General features: G+C 36.5%; 1 protein-coding gene across 1 annotated transcript; it reads right to left on the bottom strand.

The window, feature by feature from the left end:
• Positions 1 to 1,560: 1,560 nt before the first annotated feature.
• Positions 1,561 to 17,575, bottom strand: plekho2 (pleckstrin homology domain containing, family O member 2). Its single transcript, XM_060884408.1, has 6 exons — positions 17,155 to 17,575; positions 11,131 to 11,280; positions 10,453 to 10,575; positions 6,201 to 6,305; positions 4,881 to 4,979; positions 1,561 to 4,728 (listed from the first exon to the last, which is right to left on the bottom strand). The coding sequence occupies exons 1-6, from the start codon at positions 17,161 to 17,163 to the stop codon at positions 3,043 to 3,045; spliced, it is 2,172 nt and encodes a 723-aa protein (XP_060740391.1). The 5' UTR covers positions 17,164 to 17,575; the 3' UTR covers positions 1,561 to 3,042.
• Between the last annotated feature and the right edge of the window lie 4,526 nt (positions 17,576 to 22,101).

Below are 22,101 nucleotides of genomic sequence, written 5' to 3'. Positions count from 1 at the left end.
TTTTTTGAGGATTTTTTTTTTTTTAGGTTAATGGAATTTGACCCAATCCATGGCCAAGGCTATTTCTACATGGGAAGTTCATTGTTAATCGAGCTCACATTCTCTGTTCCACTGTAGAATTCATGAGTGACTATGATTTTACACTGTTAAACAGCTCTCGGTGCTGTACTGTTTTCATTTGCATGGCCAAATTTGTTACAATTTCATATTTTTAGACTCCATACCGCCTTTATTCAGACATTATTAATTTTTCAGTGACAGCTTTATCCTATTAATACATTACTGCTACTTTTTATGTTTTCCTAATCAGCTTCAATTTCTAGAAATATACAACTTAATTTAGAATTTAATGTTATGTTTATGTTACTGAATTATACACCACTTATACCCACAATATACTCCGAATGACCTCGTATACAATTTGTTTGCCTTACATTTATAGAAACCATATATATATGGGCTTCCTGTATCTATGTACAGAAGAAGGGAACAGTGCTTTATAGTGAGAGGAAGTCACTACTGATATAAGCCTGGAGAGAGCAAAGCAACCAAGCCAACCAATTCTTTCACTTCTCCATCATGTTGCATTCTCTGGTTGATCCAGTAATAGTGAACCTGCCCACATCCACATACATCTAATATTACATCACATACACAAACACACTAATCGCCTACTTCTATATACCTACTACTACAATACATACATGTAAACACATGTATTTTTCCAAACAAATTAAGTCATTAAGAAATCGGGAAGTGTTTTGATGAATCATGTTCAGACAGTTATTAGACTTAACTCACGTGCAACACATCAATTTCTACCTTCAATACCAATTCCTGGCTTCACTGGACTATAATAATAAGGTTTCACCTCTTTGGTAGGTTCTTTGATTCCAACTTCAGCCATGCATGCTTGAAGTTTACACATTCTGGGGATTTCTCCTAGGTACTCTGGTTTCCTCCCCATAGTCCAAAGACATTTGCTGATTAATAATGTCTCTGAATTGAAATAATAATAAAACACAGATTTCAAATATGTGGTTAATTAACAAAAATAAATATAATAATTAACATTGTGAAAACTCCAGTGACAGCATTTGTAACAGAGGTAAGTAAAATTGTTCCTTATCTCATTAACAAGATAAATGAATTTTTTAACTAAACGCAATGCATGCAAGCATGACTATATTCTAACTAAAGCTTCTGAAACATGATGGTTTCTTCCTGAGCTCATTACGCTCTTGGTGATAACATTAGGAGCTAAATGAGATGCACCATAGCAACACTAACCACCAGACTTTAGTGTGCAAGACACTGAAATGAGATCAGTTGTGGGAACGAATTATTGTCATTTTATTCTACATCGAGTGGTCACAAAAGCTTTCACATCCTCACTAATAGACCACCGTCAGTGATGATAGATGCTTTCTTCTCGTAAATACAGTGATGCAAGGGTCACATTGTGAAACCGTTAAAACTTCATAGGCAAGTATTATGGAGATGTGAAACATTCAAGTGTCATTTTCTTTCTGGTTGTTCATGATACAAATAGAAAAAAGGTAAAGGGAAGACGTTTTTATTAAGACATGCTTAGCAAAGCAGTGTGTTAAATTCTTTTTTTTTTTGCACATGAAACAAAAGACATCAAAAAAACTTATTAGTCCAGTTAGTAAATGCAGTCACTGACAAATAATATATTACATTATATAATCATAACTCTTCTTATAGTTTTAATGGTAAACATAACTTATCAGTTTAGTAAATTGGTATCTCTGAGTAAATTTATTAGGTTTTTTTAGGACAGGAACCAGTATGCCAGAATATTAATAACTTAAATATTAAGCAATTCATTGGTAGACATGTTATTTACAAAAGAAAAGCCTTTATAAAAATAATGAGCTAATATTGTGCTATACAATGTAACTATAAATGTTATTTGGATGTTCACAGAGAAATACTTTAGGTTCTTTGAACCATGTTTCAGTAATATTTTGATGAGTAGGCTATAGCAATCAATGGAGGTCTAAGACCTGTACCACATAATCTATTCCCATGTCTAATGATTTTGTTTAAAATAAAAATGATGTATTAAAATTATAACTAAAATTTCATACAACACAGGGGGTTAACTCTATTTCTGGATCATACACTGCATTTTTGACAGAATAACACTAATATTAACAAACCAAAAAGACACATGCCCTGACAAAACCATTTAAAGATAGCTGTTAGCATAGCATTCTACCCAGTTAAAAAAAGCAGAGGAATTCACACCGCATTTCCACTGTCAGTATGAAAATAAATGTTTGCGTGATGCACTCTGTATAAACTGTGAAATATATAAGAGCAAAATATCAGACAGGAAGTTACCAGTTCCAGAGTACTCTATCATAAAACTCATAAAAGGCCACTGCATTATTTTTAGCATCAGACTAACCTGACACTATTTTCTTCACCACAAGGCCCTGCTTTTTTGCTAGTGTATGTAACACTAAGGTAAGATGCTCTACAGTGGATAAAAGCTGTACTGTAGTACAGCTCATATAAGACAACATGGAATTTTGAGTGCAAAACCATTCGAGTAAATTACCATAAAGATCATTTTAAGTGCTAGTTGGATACCAGTGCTGGAAGGTTTTACTGTCGAACTGACATTAGGCTAAGTGTCATGTTAACCAATCGCAGAAAACGTCAAAGATTACAAATGCAAACAGAAGAATACATGTTGACATCCACTGAGAATCATAAACTTCCATTATCACTCTCATCAAGTACATCAACTGGGCTCATAAATCACGTTTAAATCATTTAATTCAGGGATTCATTTATCCAGCACTGCTGAGCAATGTTGTTTTGATATCAATACTCAGTATTGGATCCCTATTTAAATCCATGGTACCTGTTTATGAAGCAGTTTTAGAAGGTTCAATTAATATGCAGTGGTCCTGTATAAAAAGTAATGGGGATATAATTGCACTTGATGATTTGTAATGTTTGTGATTCCATTAACACAATATTACCCCAATATCTTCATAATATCAATTACCAGCTTATTCTATTGCTCTTGTTCTCCTGCTCTTTAAAACACTTGGCATCTTTCAAGAACTGGTCAGCTTTTTTAAGTTTCTCCATTGCTGTTGCAAGAAGGATCTCTGGGTTTGTTATCCCTTCACTGTCTTGACCGGCTTCAGGGGACCCTCTGGGTGCTATTTTACCCAGCAGCTCTCCAGTCTCCTCAAGCTCCCTGGACACGCTACTTTGCAAACCCACCATTTCTTCAAGAATATCTCCTGTGGATGCAGACCGTTTCTTCAAGGAGGAGTTCAGTGATGTAGCAGGACTGGAGATGTGAGGGGTGCTTGTATTTTCTGCAGCAACTGGGCTGGAGTCATCCATAGTGGTTTCAAGCTTAACATTTATGATGGCTGAAAGTGGAGCTTCCATTTTCTGGACCTTGCTGTCTGGTGTCTCCAGTTCCTCTTCACTGGTCACACCATCTAAGACTTCCAGACTACTCTGCAGCTTATCTGTAGATGGAGTAACTTGTTCACTACTTTCAGAGTCTTCAGCAGAGAGCTGACCACTGTCAATAGACTTTACCTCTGCTTCCACACCAGATTTATCATCCTGGTCCTCACTTGTTCCTGAATTACTGAGACTCAGAATAATAATCTTACGCTCTTCTTTTGGTTCGTGAGTAGCGAGTTGTGTTTCATCTGGCATGCTGTCAGAGCCTTTTTCAACTGAGGGTGACACGGTAACAGGAAATGAATTAGTTGAGACCTCAGGGTTGTCTAGAACAACTTGATCTACCATTTTGAGAGGTGGTTTAAGAATTTTCTTTTTGGGTGGAGCAGCGGGAGCAGCACACTTTTTAACAGCCTCTGGAGTTGAATGTGGAGTTAATTTGAGTTCACTGGCAGGTTTTGCAGGTTCAATCATTATTGTATTTACTACACTTTGAACAGATTTGTTAGCATTTTTATCAACAGAACTTTTCTCCATTGATGAAGAAGGTGAATCCCACATCACTCCTTGGGGCTTTGGGACATTATTCGAGAGTATGCACAGTTTTTCTTCTGTCTTACCCATATCTGCCTCATCTTCCTCATTTTCCTTACTGGTAAAACCTTCATCTTCTGAAAGAATTTCTTTGTCGCTTAAGCTGAGTGGCTGTTTGGGTTTCATGTCTTTGGATGGTGGACTGGGAGTATGGACGGTTTCAGGAGCATCTGTCTCACCTTGAACTGGACTGGACTTGTCAGGAGTGGTTGCTGCTTCAGACTCACCATTTTCTGAGGCAGTGTCTTCACTGGCACTTAATCTGGGTTTATTTTCCTTTGAGGGAGGCATGGGTGGCTTCACAACTTTCTCTTCCCCATTTTCTTTCTCTTCTTTTGAACTTTCAGATGGTTTCTGATCTTTTGATGGTGGCATTGGTGGCGTAAGGATCTTCTTCTGTGGGGCAGGTTCCCCATGTTTGCTCTCACTGTCCTGGCTTTCGTTGGAATTGTTGTCCTTTGAAGGAGGCATAGGAGGCTTCAATACTTTCTTGGGAGGTGCTGTATCTACACCTTCAGGTTCCTCCTGAATATTGTCAAAAGACTTGGCTGGACCCACTTTGGTTTCTCCATCAGTACTATCCATTATTAAGTGGGCACCATTAGGCATATTGTCAAAGGTGTCGAGATCCAGTCTCAAGATTCCATCTGATGAAACGTTTGCAGTCTTAAAAAAAAAAAACAACAGAACTTTAATTGGTAAAGACTGGGCACCTAATATTTCAGCATTATTTCCAAATAATAACAAATAGGAATGCCGCATATAGAACAATCCCTTTAGGCTGCTACGACATATGTGTCTAAATAAACTCAGCCTACCTCCTTCATGTGTATCCTGGTTGGTGGTCTTCTACCACGGTCTCCTTTCGGTCGAGAACGTGTCACATGATCTAAAGATATACTTTCATCTACTTTTACCTGCAGTGAAAAAAAAGATCACTCATATAAAAACAAAATGTATTACATAAAGTACAGTATATGCTAATTATATTTTGTATGGGAAATCCTAAATATTAAACTGTAGTAATATTATTAGAGCGTATATTATTAATGGTGCTTGCAAAGCATCATTCTTACTATCCTGCATACTCTTCCGGACAAAACTTCGGCGTGTAACTTGTCCCGCAGCGTTTGTCCTAGACCCATGAATAAGGTGTCAAATCGACAGGCTCATCGAGTAGAGGTTTGCTATGACTTTTATAAGCGATCCGAGTACCGGTACTTCCAGTACCAGGTATTAAATTTGCCTTTTTGGCAACCTTTGAACTATCTACACCAAACTCGGCCAGCTCCTTTAGGGTGATACTCTGAACAAACTTTTAAATTGGTGTACTGACTGGCCTTCGGTTGTGCCGCAGCCCCGCCCCCAAAATATGCAAAATCAAAAAACTTTTTACAACATGGACAAGTGACATATCAAAACACTCACAACAATGAGGGGAACTTCCTCACGTGTAATTTGATGACATCACGTGATGTCACGTGTAGCCCCGCCCCCAAAATAAGCGAAATCAAAAAGTTAGCACAACATGGACATGCCATATATCAAAACACTCAGCCCGATGAGGGGAACTTGCCACGTGCAAGCACCATTCACATTTTCTTCAGGAAATGTACATTCTACTTCTTACTACAGTAGTATTCTCTATACTATGTATAGAGAAGTCGTGGCCTAATGGTTAGAGAGTTTGACTCCTAACCCTAAGGTTGTGGGTTCGAGTCTCGGGCCGGCCACGACTGAGGTGCCCTTGACCAAGGCACCGAACCCCCCAATTGCTCTCCGGGTGCCGCAGCATAAATGGCTGCCCATTGCTCTGGGTGTGTGTTCATGGTGTGTGTGTTTACTGCTGTGTATGTGCACTTTGGATGGGTTAAATGCAGAGAACGAATTAACGAGTATGGGTCACCGTACTTAGCTGTATGTCACGTCACTTTCACTTTCACTTATATTAGAGATTGTCCCACAAGAGGCTTAAGTTAGCATGCTAACGGAATAAAATAAGTTTATAAATTCAAATTTTTTCAGTGCAATTCACATTTTATGAATGTCTACTGTTTAGTGATTATACGTGCACAAACAACGTAACATTTCAGTTGATTGTTTTTAAGTTTCAAATTTAAAAAGTGCATTTTGGATACCTCATCAAAGATTTTGTTCTTTGCCCTGTTAATGCCATCGCTGAATGCCTTGATCCAATGTTCTTTCTCTTCCTGACTTTGAGCCTGCAGTTTGACATCACAGACCTATAAGCAAATCAGCAAAAAGTTTCCAGAAATAATTAGTTTCCTATGTTACACAAGATACAACAATAATCAGTTTTAATAAGATGACACACTTGTAGCATGGATTATTTGTGGATCATAACCAATAACAAACAATTAATTATCAATTATAAAACACGACTAATCATATCCACCAATTATCAATTACTATGACCGTAAAGAACTAAGTGTGATGACCCAAAAATATAATTTTGCTGTATCAGTAAACCATTTAAAAAAATAAATAAACACCAGGTTGAAAATCTTTTAAGAAGATTTTATTAGATTATGAAATTTCTTTGCATGTAATTGTCCACTTTATTAGGAACAGCAATATCTTTGCTCATTTTGCAGTTATACAGTCAGTTAATCATGTGGCAGTAGCACAAATAATAAAATCATGCAGATACAGGTGCAAGAGCTTCAGTCAATGTTCACTTCAATCATCAGAAAGAGTAAAATGAGTGATCTCTATCACCATGGCATGGTTGTTGGTGCCAGATGGGCAGGTATGAATATTTTAGTTGTTAACTGTTGATCTCTTGGTATTTTAACACAAAGCAAATATAAATGGGCTGGTGAACAGGTGTTCCTTTTAAAGTAGATGGTGAGGGTGTATATATAACAAAACAAACAAACAGAAACAAAAGTATTAAATGCTGTTTTTCATATTTCTATTACATTGTCAATATTTAACATGTCATTGTTAGAATCACAAAGGGGGGTAAAGGGTGAATGCTTCGGTTCAGTTTTGGTCAGCAACGGTGTGTTGTTCTGTGCTAGAGGTCATGTATTATGTCAAAAACATGTCAGGAGCTGAAGCAGAGGTCACAAAGCAGAGTCAGACAGTTAAAGGGTTTCATTGTTGCCTCCTGAACAGAGAGGTTGCTGTAGAATGCTTTAGGGCATCCTGAGGATGGGGGAAATTCTTGGGGAGTTGAAATCAGACACAAATTAGAGGAGAAACTCTGGTGTCAGAGGCCTTAGGTGGGTTTGTACACTGTGATAAACCATAAAACCCTGACGGTGTAATAACACTAGTGCTCATTTCTGTGAGTGTAGCCCAAAAAAGCACAGAAAATATATTGATAATGATTTGCTTTAATGATTATTTATTTATATCCTTAAAGCATTCCAGTCAAATGTGATATTGTTATGAAAATGCCACTGTGCTGACTTTTTGGCACACATTTAGAATAAGATGAGTTCCTGTCAATGGATAACAGTAAATCATAACACCTTATTACCACCTGATTTAAAACCAGGTTGGTTTGTTTGCTTTTTTCTATTAAAAATTATGCTGTTCTGCTTCCTGTACAGATGCTCATGGAAATACCAAGATTTTGCCCTGTATCTTCACACGCAAATGATTCAGTTTTATGTTGTTTGTATAAATAAAATTCAAACTTTTTATACGTTCTGTAATCTGCTCTTCATTTAATATAACTATTAACTATACTAGCCAACAAGACCATATAAAAAGCAATAAATTATTTAGCCTAATCAAAATAAACCTGCTTTCTTATATAACCCCCAAATCCCAGGCATATTTTTCTTTGGTTATGTCTAAGTTTATTTCTACAGTCTATTGTTCTGGTGAATTATTAATGAATTACTGTGGAACTCAGCATGTGTCTGTGAAGATGCCTTCCCTACCCAACATAAACTGTAGTAAGAATCTACAACAGGCACCAAACTGTTAAAGTGTAATTGAAAATGTAAAAGTTAAGTCTGTTCTTTAGACGTTTAAGCACTTTTTTGTACAACTACAGTTCATGAAGCTAAGGGTTAAAATGAAGCCATAGGTGGAGCTGTCTGACTCACACAGCTGGCCAGTCACTGTGTTCAAGTGAGGGGAAAAAGTGACAGGCAGACTTTACACACACACACACACACACACATTCTTTTTACAGCTGCTGAGTCCTGATGAGCTCGCCAAAGCTTCATTTTCATCATCTGTTAGTAATACTGCCGGTTTCACTACTTAGGTATCTCTTTTGCATTTCTCAAGGCTTTTCCTGTATCAGATGAAGCTGGGAATTTTCTACAAGAGCTCACAGTTTATTAAGGATTACACACTGTGTGACTAGTCTGTATCTTTAAAGGAAATGAGCAAATGGAAATTGATGCATTAGTAAATTGTGTCATGCTATAATGATGGCAGACGTTAAACAAAAGCTGAGTAGACATTATGTTCTGACTGAATAAGACCAGGGGAGTTTGGTTTTCAGTATTGCAAAGCAAAAAAGAAAAAGAAAAAGATAAAAAAAAACAGCAACAACTGATACCTATTAGTCTAATGAAACAAACAAACATACAAATGTACTTGTAAAACTTTGGTCAGAAACAGGTCACACCTTTGTAAAACCACATTTAAAAAAAACATAGAAAACAATATAAATAAAATGAAATGGATGCATATAAACAAACAAACAAATATGACGTTCCTCGTTTATTTTTATTCAGAACATATCTCATTTCTGCATGCTACTGATCTGACCTTCTGCTTACTAAGCTCCAAAAATAGCATTACTGTAACCCAAAATATAAGCATGTTAGCTTCATTTTTTGTAGTCGAGTCAATTTTTTTTATCCCTGCACTCAAACTGAACTAGAATTCACTTGGAACCAGACTGAGACCAGCTCTCTCAGATGCTTTAGGAGCGGTTGTGTTGGTCTGCACCCCAGCATGAATGCTGTGTTCTCACGCGCCCAAACAAACCACAGTGAGGTGGAAAACGCTCCCTTAGCATGAGTATACGTGGGCATACATGATTAATTCCAGAGATATTCAATAAAGCATCAAGGCATGTAACATCAATACAGTAACATACAGTGTGTCCCAGAACAACCAGCAGTGACTATAATCATTTCATCACTCTTATGTTTAGGATTTGTATTCTTAGTATTATTAAAAATCTTTTTTACATGAATACTTTTACTACTTTTAGAAAAAGTTTTGCCTTTTTGCTGCTTATCGTCACGTTTTCACTTAGAATTATGTTACAAAAGTTTACTTTAATATAATGGAGGCAGGAGGTGCACTGTCAATGCAAACATGGGAACCTGAACAGGAACATTAAAACAATCTGTGGCATAAATATGGGCACCAACCAGAATTTATCCCTGTACTCAACATCATCTAAAATGTTTCAGTGGCTACATTTAAACATCTGCATACATTTTCCTGTTTGATTTTTTGTTATCCATATCAGATTTGAGACAGTTTGTCTGATATGAGCTCTACTCCATTTAACCTGGTTGAACACTTTTAATCTTTAATGGCGTCTGCCAAATGCTCTAAATGTAAATGTAATCTGCAGAAGAACATCTGGCACATATTTGAAAGCAACCTAAATGGTTTGTGGTGGTTAGTTTTATGCACCACAAGATATTCCTATTAAACTTGTGTTGGTAAATATACAGTAATTTTCGGTCTTAAACGTTTTCTTCTATAAAGTGACACAGCTATGCATTTTTGCTCAGTGATAGGTGGGTGTGTGAGCATTACGTCAGTGGATGTGGAACAGAATGTTCTTTTTCGTTTAGTGTTTTGTGCTATGCTAAAACTGTAATCGAATACCCTTATCTCTAACTTCACAAGTTAAATGATTTATTCGTTAAATACTATTGGGCTATTTTATCGCTATAATAGGTCTCCTAATATAGGATTTTAAAAGATTTTAGAATAATTCCTATGGTGCAGTCACAAACACTTGTGAAAAATGACAATTTCCTTTTCAATGTAACAAATCATGGCATGTGACTAACCACTTCCGGTCAACTCTATTGCGCACGATCATGCACTCAATTTCTGTTTAAAGTTCATCCTTACTAATGCAAAAAGTCAGAAGGAGATGAAGCATGACGAACGAGCGATATAGGGACTGGATGAGTGCGGACAGTTATAAGTCTGACTCATAGCAGCCCACACAAAGACCCAGTGTGCTTTTCCTGCATGCCATATTGAACCGCTGATGTCAGAGCCTGCTGACCTGCCCTTGCTTTGCATTGCATTGTAAATCGATGAGAGCCCCTCTTTATATTATAAGCACGAGAAGAGGGCTGCAGTGTGCTATGTCTGACATTGCAATGTTACTCATAATTAACTGGTAGCGTCGAGACTTACCTTACTTGCAGTCTTAGGCGCTCGTATCAGTATCAGCCTGTATTTCTTCTTAAATGGGCTGCGTAACTCGTGGCATTTGTCATAGTTTTCCAAGTCCAGACGCTCCAAGCAGTTCTTTAAGTCCTGGGTGAATGCACAGAAAGGACTTGTTTACAGATTTAAACAAGAACATGAAAGGAAGGATTTGAACAAAACATTCAAGTACTTTGTGTGTTAAAATGTTAAGCACGCCAAGAACAAAAATAGGCTCTTTAAGAGATATATTATGTAAATGTATTTTTGAATGTGGGTGTTTATTGTAGCCATATTTTTGTATTTCTGTGCACAGATTTCACTCTTAACATGGTACGAACAGTATAATATGTACAAAACAAATTTAAAGGAAGTGTGTAGTGATTTAGACATGCAGTCTGTATAATGTTAAACTGGTAGCAATGAGCATTTCATACTTACTGAAATTCGTAATTTATTCCAATCATGAAATTGGAAGCTAAAGCTGGATTTAGTAAACAGGGTCACTGCAGTGCACTAGAGCAGTTAACACTTTTAAGGACCTTTCTCAAGGGCCCTTTTGTGATGTAGAGGTTCAGGGATTCATAACCAGAGTTACTGAGATGATATGCCTACTTTAGGATCATTCTCAGTCCAGGGTGAATCAGCAGTCGTTGTCGTCATTACCTCGTTCTCATACACTGCAATCTCGGTCTTGTCCAGCTGGATGTAGCGGTCCTTGTAGCTGCTCAGGAACTTCCCTGAGGACTTCTTCAACCAGCCAGCTTTGCCTTTGAATGTTGTTTCCTTGGGCTTGGCTGGCTCATCTTTAACATCCTAGTACATGTGGGAAGAAAAAAAAGGAGGGGAGGAAGTCAAGGTTGCACAGTGGGACGACTCATCTGCTTCGTTTGTCATTTATTTTAAAATTCCTGAGCGGGTATTATGGTGGGAGAGCAGAGTGGGAGTTAAAGATGACTCATGTAACAGTGCTTAAATCTTAAAACAGTAGGCAAATTCACAAATTTGGATTTAGCAGTTTATCACTTTTGCAAAAGACAGCACCCAAATGAAGTAGTTCACGTGATTGAACTCTGGTAAAGTAAGATCATAAAATATCATAGAATTGCTTATTAACACTTTGAGGACCTGCCAAAGAAAGCACTTTTCAGCTTAATGATGACTAAGATTCTGATTATGTATGTGTTACAATGTTATTTCGTGTGTGTGTGTATACACGTTTGATAATAACAGTTCAAATTCACTGGTTTCACTAGGAGAGGAGGAAATGTCTCTCAGGATGTCTCTTTACAGGGTCATCGAGCTGTTTTTCCACTTTCTCTTGGCCTTTGGAAAAAGCAGGGATGGGTTAGTGTTAACAGGGAAAGCGCAGCTGTCCGACAGAGGGGGGAAAAAGGACAGAATAATAGGAGTAGTGCCGTGCCACACAATGCCTTTGTCCAGGAAACATCCTCGCTCAACCAAGCCAACGCAGGCTCTGCCTGTCTCTACCGAGGAAGGAGAGGTGGGGGTGGACATCGGAGAGGCTCTTTTGTTTTGCACATACAGACGGGAAAACTGGAGCACGGTGCACGCTGCATCCCAACGCCCCCACTGCTGAAGTCTCGCTGTGGAAAAATCTATAAGCCATAAAGGAGTTTGGATGCACAGAGCACCATTTGGCTTTAAGCACTGAACAAATGAATGTGAAAGGTGACAAAAAAAAGCCTGTCAGCAAATGTCCGTGGCCTAGAGCAGATGAGGAGGTTCGGGGGTTTTAGGTTTAGGCAGGAAATGATCAGAGACACTATCAAGAGTTAGTCAAACAGGAAGCTCTGCTCTAAGAATGAATTCACTAACACAGATATGGAACGGCTGACTGTACTCAAGTGCAGATGTTCATGTGAAAGTTCAACATTTATGTGTTACTGAAAATCTGCCTGAAAACTCCATGCTTTCTATTCAGTTTAATGTTTTTTAGCATCCACAAAACAAGACAATTCCTGTTGTCGCTTATGTTATAGCAGCTATAAACAGCTGTCCCCTCGCCGACTCCTCGTGTTAATAAAGTTTCCCCCTCTTGTTAATAAAGTTAATAAAATAAAAACTGCAGCTTTTAACACTACCAAAAATAGTATCTTCTTCATAAGGACTTACCAGTGTAAGAAAAACTACTACATAAATAAACTCACATAAAGCATGACTGTCAGAACGGTTTGTATGCTAAATGAATCAGCACTTTAAACCTTCAACAGTGTAAATAACAGATTCTAATCTCAATCAGTATTTAATATCAGAAAACTAAGAACTCATAACACTGCTTCTCGAAACTTTCTGAGCGGGTCACACCTTAAACATGTGTTCCATATAAATGCTGCATGCGGTGAAGTGAATGGCTGCATCTGGGATGAATCTAATATTGTCCTCTGTAGACAGGGCTGACCTGCTGGGTTTCAACCAACACACTACTAAAGTCCAATCATCTGCATGCACGGCTGGGTTCATCCAATGGACTTCTTAACACTTATGTAATGTTCACACTAAATTGACTCATTTTGATGGTTTTACCGAGAGCGGAACGATACTAAACTACTTTCTTGTGGCTCAGTGTGAGCATAAAACTCTGATTTTAGCAGCATTTAGTTACATTCCTCCCTTTACATTTAGTAGAATCCCCAAGCGTGGGAAAACTTTTGACGTTCATGTTCTATACCAATGATGATACATATTGGGTACTTTAGGATAAATGAGAAATCTGTTGCTTTAAAATGCTGTATGGAGAGATAACAGGTATGTGTCATCTTCCAAAAATGAGATCATGAACAGAACAGCTGAGCTATAAACACCTTCTTGTTATCAGCTGAACTCAAACCCCCACAACCAGTTTGCAGAATCCTGAATCTTGCAACCGAAGTTTCAGGACAATATTGCCAGCCGAATTGCAAAAACCTCATGCCAGTTCAGAAAAAAAGAGGAAACTAGATCTGTCCACTACAGTGTTAACAGGAATTAAGACACACTTGCCAACTGTCTGCTGCAGCAACAAACAATAGTTAGGCGAAGACCGAAGAGTGAATGTCTGCCTTCTTATAAAATGCACTATTGAAGTGGCATGTGCCAGTGCTGTGAGACCGATGCAGCAGAGTAGGATATAACACGATATCAACTTTTTCCTTATAAAGGAACTAGTGCTATGAGAATTATATACACATGCTTTTTAGATTCTTTATCATTTTCACCATACATCCATCTGTCTTTAGCTCTACAGCATTTGGTATATGCCCTCATCCAGAGTGACTTATATTTATCTCATTTATACAACTGAGCAGTTGACGGTTAAAGAGCCTTGCTTAAGGGCCGATCAGTGGCAGCTTGCAGTGCTGAGATTTGATTTTCATGATCTTCCAATCAATATATCACTGAGCTACAAAGGGCCACAGCGTCAAACGTACTTGTGGGTTGATTTCCCAAATAATTATTGCCTGTTCCTTTTTTTACCAATACAAACTAGTTACACAATCTTTAATAGCGTTTGTATTTGTCTTGTTTGTTTATGTCAGTTCAGACCCTTGTATTTCCTCATTTTCTGTTCTGTGTTTCTTGTATTAGTTCCTGAAGTTCTTGGTTTAAACCTGTGTCTGTTTGCTCCATTTACATTACAGGCCCATCTGCCCTTATTCTGAACTCTTCCACAGACTTTGACAATGATTTTAAGTATTTTGCATCTAGCTATCACCACAATATTTTTAATTCCAAGCTTAAAAATACTTTAACTAGGAAGAGGGCAAAGATTTGATGAGAAGATATTTGATTGTCCGAAAATATGACTTCATCCCGATGAGTTCTTCCTCTTAAACCACAGCAATTTGCTTTTTAAAAACTTTTTAATTTATTAATGGATGCCACATGAATGCTTATTAACTGTTAATTGTGTTTATCATTGCTGAAGGTCCTTTTCTGTTAGCATATTAGGGTAGATACAAACAATCCATCCCTCACCCCATGTGCCCCAGTAGAGATCAAATTCTAGAAACGAAAAGTCTTTCTGACTGTTTATATACTATAATATTCCACACCTTCTACCCACAATCAAAAACTCAAAAGTGCCGTGGTATAAATACTCATATTACATCATGCTGCCCACTCCTTTCTGTGAGGGAGCCAGACAGAGAGAGAGAGAATCAGGCAACCGCCTGGACTTAGTGTCTTCACGTGAGAAAAGACTCCCGGTTTTGTATATGTTATGATCCTCACACAAGTGCTCCACATCTACAGCTTAATGCCTCTACAGGCAGCTAGCCTTTCTTTCCTTGCCATATTAAATGAAGCTTGATTTTCCATTCGCTCATTATCATTCAATAAACACAGCCTGAAACAGACGGCACCTCGTAGCTTCAGAGGCTCATCACAGGGTATGGAGGCTGACAGAACTTTCTCGTGACCTGAAGCTTCAGATCCAAGCACTGGTTAATATTACAGAATTAAATAATCATATTAAGGAATGCACTGGTTTACATTTAAAGGGAAACACAGCTGCATTTTCAGCACACCTCGCCAAAGAAGACGCTTTAGACTGATGAAACATCTGCAAAGCAGTGCAGCCTGTGTTAATAACAACACCCCATTTAAGTGCTGCAACATGCAACACTTCCTCTTATACTTTATATTTCCTGAAACTGAAACTTTCTCTCAGGGTGCAGTAACCGCCTTTTTCTACACAGACCTGAATATAATTTAATAACTTAATAAATTCAATCAACAACTTTTTTCTTCCAAGCATTGATACAGGTGAAGTAACCGAAATAATTTGAAATGATTTGAGTCATAATTTTACCATCCTCTTTCAAAATCTTAAACTTAGGTGGCAAAAGGCTGACACTGTGCTGTAGGAGAAAATTGCAATAACGGAAAGGGCTGCTGGTTGCTATAACAGTGTTTCCCAATGTTGCTCCTGTAATGTTTAGGTTTTGCTCTGAAATAATGTGTCAGATTAGTGCTAAAAAAAGGAAGGACACTAAACATACGGAAAGAGACGAATTTTATAAATGCTCGATGTGATAAACTTTTCAGAAAGCATAACAGGTACTTCTACTACACTGACTCACTCCAAAGCTGACTGAACTGAGTAGTTATTAAATAACCTCCTGTAGACATTCATGTTGCGAGGCACATGTCTTCATTATACATCATTATATAATAACGACATAAACAAATTCCATTAAATAAAACTTCACTATTCACCATTCACTTCACCATCTAGTACAGAAGTACAGAAATGCTGGTGTTGTAAGAGAACAGGTGTTTAGGTGTTATTTAGTTCAAACATTAACCTTACTTCAGGCCCTTTCTCTACATCAAGCTGTTTCAGGATCTGAATGTTTCTTGAAGCACAAGAGACATGTAAATACATCCAAGAGAGCAACAACGAGACACAATATCTGGAGGAAGGGACGGTATTGTCTATAATAGTTAATGGATTATAGTAAGGTGTAATGTGAGATAAAGTGTGCTGCAATACACATGAATGTCGTCAGCACTTCGACAGCACTGGCAAGTTGTATCATGAACACAAAATTAAAAGAATTAGCGTCAAAAATCGGAAATACCGAATACAACCGTAAACCAAAATACATCTAGCTGAATCTAGATGGATGCTAAAATATTTTCTAAACAAAAGGTATATAATAGTTTTAGAATATATATATATATATATATGTATGTATATATATATATATATATATATATATATATATATATATATATATATATATATATATATATATATATTTACTTCCTTCTTGTCTCTGTCTCATCTCATCTCGTCGATTCGATGATTGGTTTCCCTGATTGTCTTTGCCTGTTCCTTATTTCATCCAATTTCATTAGTTTGTCTAGTTAAGCCCTCTGTGTTACACTTTGTATTACCAAAGCAATGTTGTTCACAAGCATGTCATCGCTGTGGGTTTTCAAGCTTTCTTTATCAGTATCTGCTATTTATATAAAGGTTGCACATCACATTCAATTCCATCACAATAAAAGAAAACACATATCCAAATTGCCTTAGATCTCATTTTTTGTGTCCTGTGTCTGTTTGCACTGTTTATATGCCTGCTTAATATTTTCCCCCATTTTCTTTGCAAGAAACACTTTTAGATTTAACAAAACTAAATATTTTCACTATGCATAATAAAAACTGCTTCAGGTACAGTGATAGGAGGTAGTCCTATCAGTGATAGGATGGGCTCACACCCATTTACAATGTATTGTCTGAAATATATATAATATATAATAAATATGATATAATATATAATAAATATGATATAATATTCTAATAAATATGAGATAATATTCTAATAAATATGAGATAATATTACAATAAATATGAGATAATATAATAATAAATATGAGATAATATTACAATAAATGAGATAATTTAACAATAAATATGAGTCAATATTACAATAAATATGAGATAACATTATGCTAAATATGATATTATATATGATAAATATATAAAGATATAAATTGAGATGAAACATTAAAATAAAGTGATGCATTAAAGTCGAATAACACTTGCAACAGAACACAAATAAAACATTTGTAGACAAAAATAAAGTTAAATACAATCCTGTAGGTGATAATACAGTTCTGAGCTGCATTATGAGAAAGGCTACAGAAGAACCAGGAAACTAACAGATAATAAATACTCACATCTCCCATGATAAATCACCTAAAGTGTCCGTTATGTGAAGGAGAGGAGAGAAAAAAACACTCGACGGCCACTTTATCTCAGGACAAATGTAGATATTTCACTTATTTTTGCTGACAACTTTCTCAGAGCCGACATGATGCGAAGATGAAAAAGAAGGAACTGTGCATCGTTACTCTGCTGTGCTGCTTCTGCTCATCGCTTTTCTTTTTTTCCTCTTTTCGACTCAGCAATGAAACAAGTTTGAGGTGGAAAAAAAAAGTTTGGTTTCCGGTTTAAGTCCCACGAAAGCTTCTAGTCCGAACCACAGATAAAGCTACGTCTAAAACCGCATACTGCAACACTAAATAATTCTGTTGTGACATACTATATAGTACGGTAGTATACGGTTTTTAGATGTAAGCTATGCTAGCTTGGAGGAACCGAATAAGACAGTGATGAGACTTGAGTGACTCTTTTACCTGAGTCGACTCTTTGAATTGTTATGACATTCGAATGATAAAACGTTCACCTTTTATTCGTATTTTTAGCAGATTCGGCTCACCTAAAAGAAAGTATTTCAACAAATTTGCTGTTTTTTATTTTAACCTTGCTTGTAACTCTACTGTCAGAGGACTGGGTGTCAAAATCCGTGTCGTTGTACCGAATAGTTTAAACATGGGATGCCGTCTGTTGTAGTGAATCAAATTCATCAAAACGCCCAAAGCTCGATTCTTTTTAAGCTGTTCAAAGGAATCGATTCATTTAAGTGAGTGAAATGAATAGAGCAGAAGTGAGTAGAACTGAATTGACTAGAGAGAGACACTACGTGAAAAATGATACTTGTGGAGACTTGTGAAAATCATCCACATGCCCAAATTTTTCTACTTTACATTTTCCTAAACACTACATATTTTTGTGAAAGCTTTGTGTGTATATAAAGCAGAATTAAAGTTATAGAATTTTGAGCATTGTTTACATTCAGAAGGAACAAACTGAATTCAGTTTGAGCTCTCTGGTGATTTTCTATGAAGTCAGTCAAAGCAACATGTAACATAGATACAGTCAATTTTGTATAGGTTAATGGCGTATGTTCATCCAGCCATTTTATGTACCACTTATCCTACACAGGGTCACCAGGAATCTGGAGCTTTATCTCAGAGGACCCGTTTAAACACCCCGGAAACTTAGGATACCCCAGAAAAGGGAAAACGTTAGAGACATGAATCAAACTCCCAACCCCAGTGGTGCGAGCTAAACTTGCTAACCACTAAGCATACCATACCTCATTTATGGATTTTATTACTTTAATATTGTAAAAGACAGCTTTTTTTAATCTGATGAGAAATAGAATATGTAAATATATCTGTGCTGTTTTTGAGGATGCAGAGTATTTATAGTAGAATTTTTTTTTTTTTTTAAATGTCTGTTGCTAAATATTTTCCAATATCACCAATGTCTCAAAAACCACTTTTTGGCAGCCGATTTATATCAGTAAGATCAGAGCTAGAAACTACTAGAGGTATGCTGTAACTACAAAACAAGCATGGAGAAGTGTGACACAGTGTGAAACTCCCTGTAACACTCCCAGCAACACAGAACAGGCATCAGTGCAACTGCAAAAGATGCGGAACGTGTACGTAAAAAGGGAGGTACTTCTGTTATTGGGATGTGCTGTGGGCAAAGCAAATCAGACACTGACCAGAAAAACACATGCTGCAGACCAGTCACAAATGCATGCAGTTATAATGTACAGATTATTTTTTTAATCAGTTATAGAGAGAATGTTGACGTTATTGTTATTTTGGCTGTGATAAATAAATGACAGACTTGAAGGAAAGTGTAATTTATTTTTCACACTACATTTATTGCATTTACCAGAAGCCCTTATCCAGAGTGACATTTTATTCAACTGAGCAATCGTGAGTTAGCCTAGCAGTAGTAGCTTGGTGGACCTGGGATTCAAACTCACAGCCTTCCGGTTGGTAGACCAACACCTTAACCATTAGGCTACCATACCTCCCACATGTCTACATCTATAAAATTATTCAAGATATGAAATTATGTATGTGATATGTGTTTGTCCGTATCACCTGGGCCTACATGCAATGGTGACTTATTTAAATGCATATACAAATGCTTGTCTATACCAGTAGTAGCTAAAGTGATCCAAGATTGAGATATGGGAAAAAAGATTTTCACTGTGTTGTAATGTGTATGTGATAGGAATAAAGCCTTCAAAAGCCTTTTGTTGGTATATTAATGAAATTATAAGTTCACAAACTAAAATCTGATGTGTACACTATACATTATCATAGTTTTCACAGTCTGTGTAAGCTACTTCTGTTTGCAGGAGGGTGAGAGATCAAATGTGATACTTGCAATTGCAGCACTTCTTCTAATAAATTTTACCTCGGAGAGTCTCAGATGGTTAAGACCAGAGAAATCTACATGCAATAGACTATAGTAGCCTTATACCATACAATAGTAACAAAAGTTACTATGAAATAAAAATGAGTTCCATTGATGCCTTTTGCTGTTGTTGTAAAATGCAGTTTTTGCTGAAGATATGGTTAAATTTGCAGATGAGAACAGAAGTATACATGTATCTCATATGCACGATATTACGATAGAAGTCCACAATGTTAACCACTGTTGAGTAAATTAACCCAAACTTAATTATAGGTTGTATTAATTGGCTTACCACTTTTTTGTCTTTCTGAACATGCATGGGTTTGGGTCTATATTATAATTACTAAAAGCTGACAAAAACAAGAGGACAAGCTTTTGGACAGGACTTTTATACCTCTCATACGTTTGAAGATTCATACAGAATCTTTTAATTTTTTTTAAAAACATACTTTACAAGTATATATACAAAACTACAAAGAATGTAAATTAAACTTAAAAGCACGACAGTACTTCAATTATGTACTGTAATTTAGTTATGAAGAGACACTACATACATTTTCTCAGGCGAAAGATGCATAGACAAATACTATTTTTAATACTAGTTTTTAGTGTTAATGTCTATTAGTATTAATAGATTTTTACCCTGAAAGGTAATGATTAGTGGTGTTGCTAGAGCATACAGTTTGGTTAATGTTGTGAGAAGGCCAAACCCTGAAAGAGGCAAAGAGAAGTGTTACAGAGACCATGGCTTCCTCTTCGCAAGTTCTCCTAATTTAATCTAACACGCTGAGAGCAACTTCTGCCTGAGTTTTACCTGATTTAAAAATGCTCTTGCTTTATACATCACACTAGATATTACACACTTATACAAAGTTTATAATGCCAACACAGTTATATACATACACACATACAGTATAGATGACCCTTATGTACTGAAAAACATAGGGCTCCCCTTAAACAGTTATTACTTCTCGTATTTTCATGCCATGATCTAAAAAGAGGATTTGGATTTTATGTTAGGGGATTTTAGCAACAACTTGCAGCATTAAACACTAAATAGCTAGCTTTAGCATGAATTATTAATGTACATGAGAAAACAGAAATGAAATTCTAACAATACTGCATGAAGCCTTTGTATGTGAACTGTGCAGTATATATAAATAACTTTGTGGGTGGTGTAGCTCAATAGAATACTGTGAAACCACACTTGCACACTTGAGGAAATACAAAGCAATTGAGCCCAGACAAAACCCACCTGAATGTACTATGACTAGTTTATATTTTATAAATTCTTTTGTTAATACTGACAACATCAGTGAGACATAAATTTGGTTTTACTTGAGCAAACAACATACTTTTTGTCATTCTCATGTCAATTGATGCCACAAAATGTTGTGAAATGTAAAATGCGGTCACCAATCTAAACGCCCAGCAGCCAACAGAAGTGAGAGAGAGAGAGAGAGAGAGAGAGAGACTTCCTGAGGGTCAGGAGAGCAACCCTGGAAGAGGAACGTTTCACACGTGTAATTTAGAGACATGGTTAGCATCACTTTTGTGGTGTTAGCCCTACATTGCAGTCTTAAACGTATATGATTTAAAACAGTGTCAGAATTTTATGGTTGGATGTCTTTTAGTGTCTCATCATCAAGCTTTTTTGTAGTTTGAGGTTGTCTGTGCCACATTATTGGGTCTAGTCATTATGTCTCTTACCTTGTCTCCATAATTCGTTTATGTCTTCTTGTTCTTATATTTTTGGTTGTGTTAATTGCACTTTATAACTTATCTGCACTTGCATTTACATCCATCTCAATACTGCATCAATAACACAGCAGTGCATGCTACTCTTAACCAGAGAATTCTACTCATCCTATAGTACACCAATAAAGTGTACTATACAGTAAAGAACATCATGGCATATACAAATATATACATACACGTATCTATCTATCTATCTATCTATCTATCTATCTATCTATCTATCTATCTATCTATCTATCTATCTAGATATATAGATAGATAGATAGATAGATAGATAGATTGATCTATCTATCACCCTGACAGATTTCTCAGAAAAACCTTCGTCTTGCTTTAAAATTAATATTTTCTATGGGATTCTATGCAATGAAATATTTGTGCAAATCTGGTCAATTTGTTTTAAATGAGATTAGTCAGTACCAAAAGCAAAATTGGAACTATTCTAACAAAATAATTTAAGATCATGGTGCAAAAATGAGTACACCCAATGAATGTGTTAGAAGAAAGCATAAAATGAATTTGTAATCAACAGGAATTCACCAGCAGATGATTCTAATCCATCAACATACATAAGGCCACAGAATACTTGACATTACAGTGGTATTTAAGAGAGGAAATCCACTACCCATATAATGCTGACAAAATGGCAGCACATGGAAAAGAAATGTGAAGAAAAAGCATTTCTTTGCACAAAAAAAGTCAAGACTATAAGAAAATTAGTAAGCTTGAATGTCGCAAAAATAATTCAAAAATTTAATAAAGATGGTCTTGTGGGAAGCTCCCTTAGACATCCAGGCCGTCGT

This window comes from Tachysurus vachellii, chromosome 1, assembly GCF_030014155.1.
Source record: "Tachysurus vachellii isolate PV-2020 chromosome 1, HZAU_Pvac_v1, whole genome shotgun sequence".
NCBI classification, from domain to species: Eukaryota; Metazoa; Chordata; class Actinopteri; order Siluriformes; family Bagridae; genus Tachysurus; species Tachysurus vachellii.
Note: the sequence above shows the minus strand (reverse complement) of the source record. Positions and strands in the feature narration are given on the sequence as shown.

What these genes read in the sequence shown, in the direction of transcription:
- plekho2 (XM_060884408.1), bottom strand. An exon ending in TTGCAGTGTATGAGAACGAG is followed by an intron (nt 10,576 to 11,130) that starts GTAATGACGACA and finishes GCATTCACCCAG; the next exon opens with GACTTAAAGAACTGCTTGGA. An exon ending in AGAACAAAATCTTTGATGAG is followed by an intron (nt 4,980 to 6,200) that starts GTATCCAAAATG and finishes TTTTCACTGCAG; the next exon opens with GTAAAAGTAGATGAAAGTAT.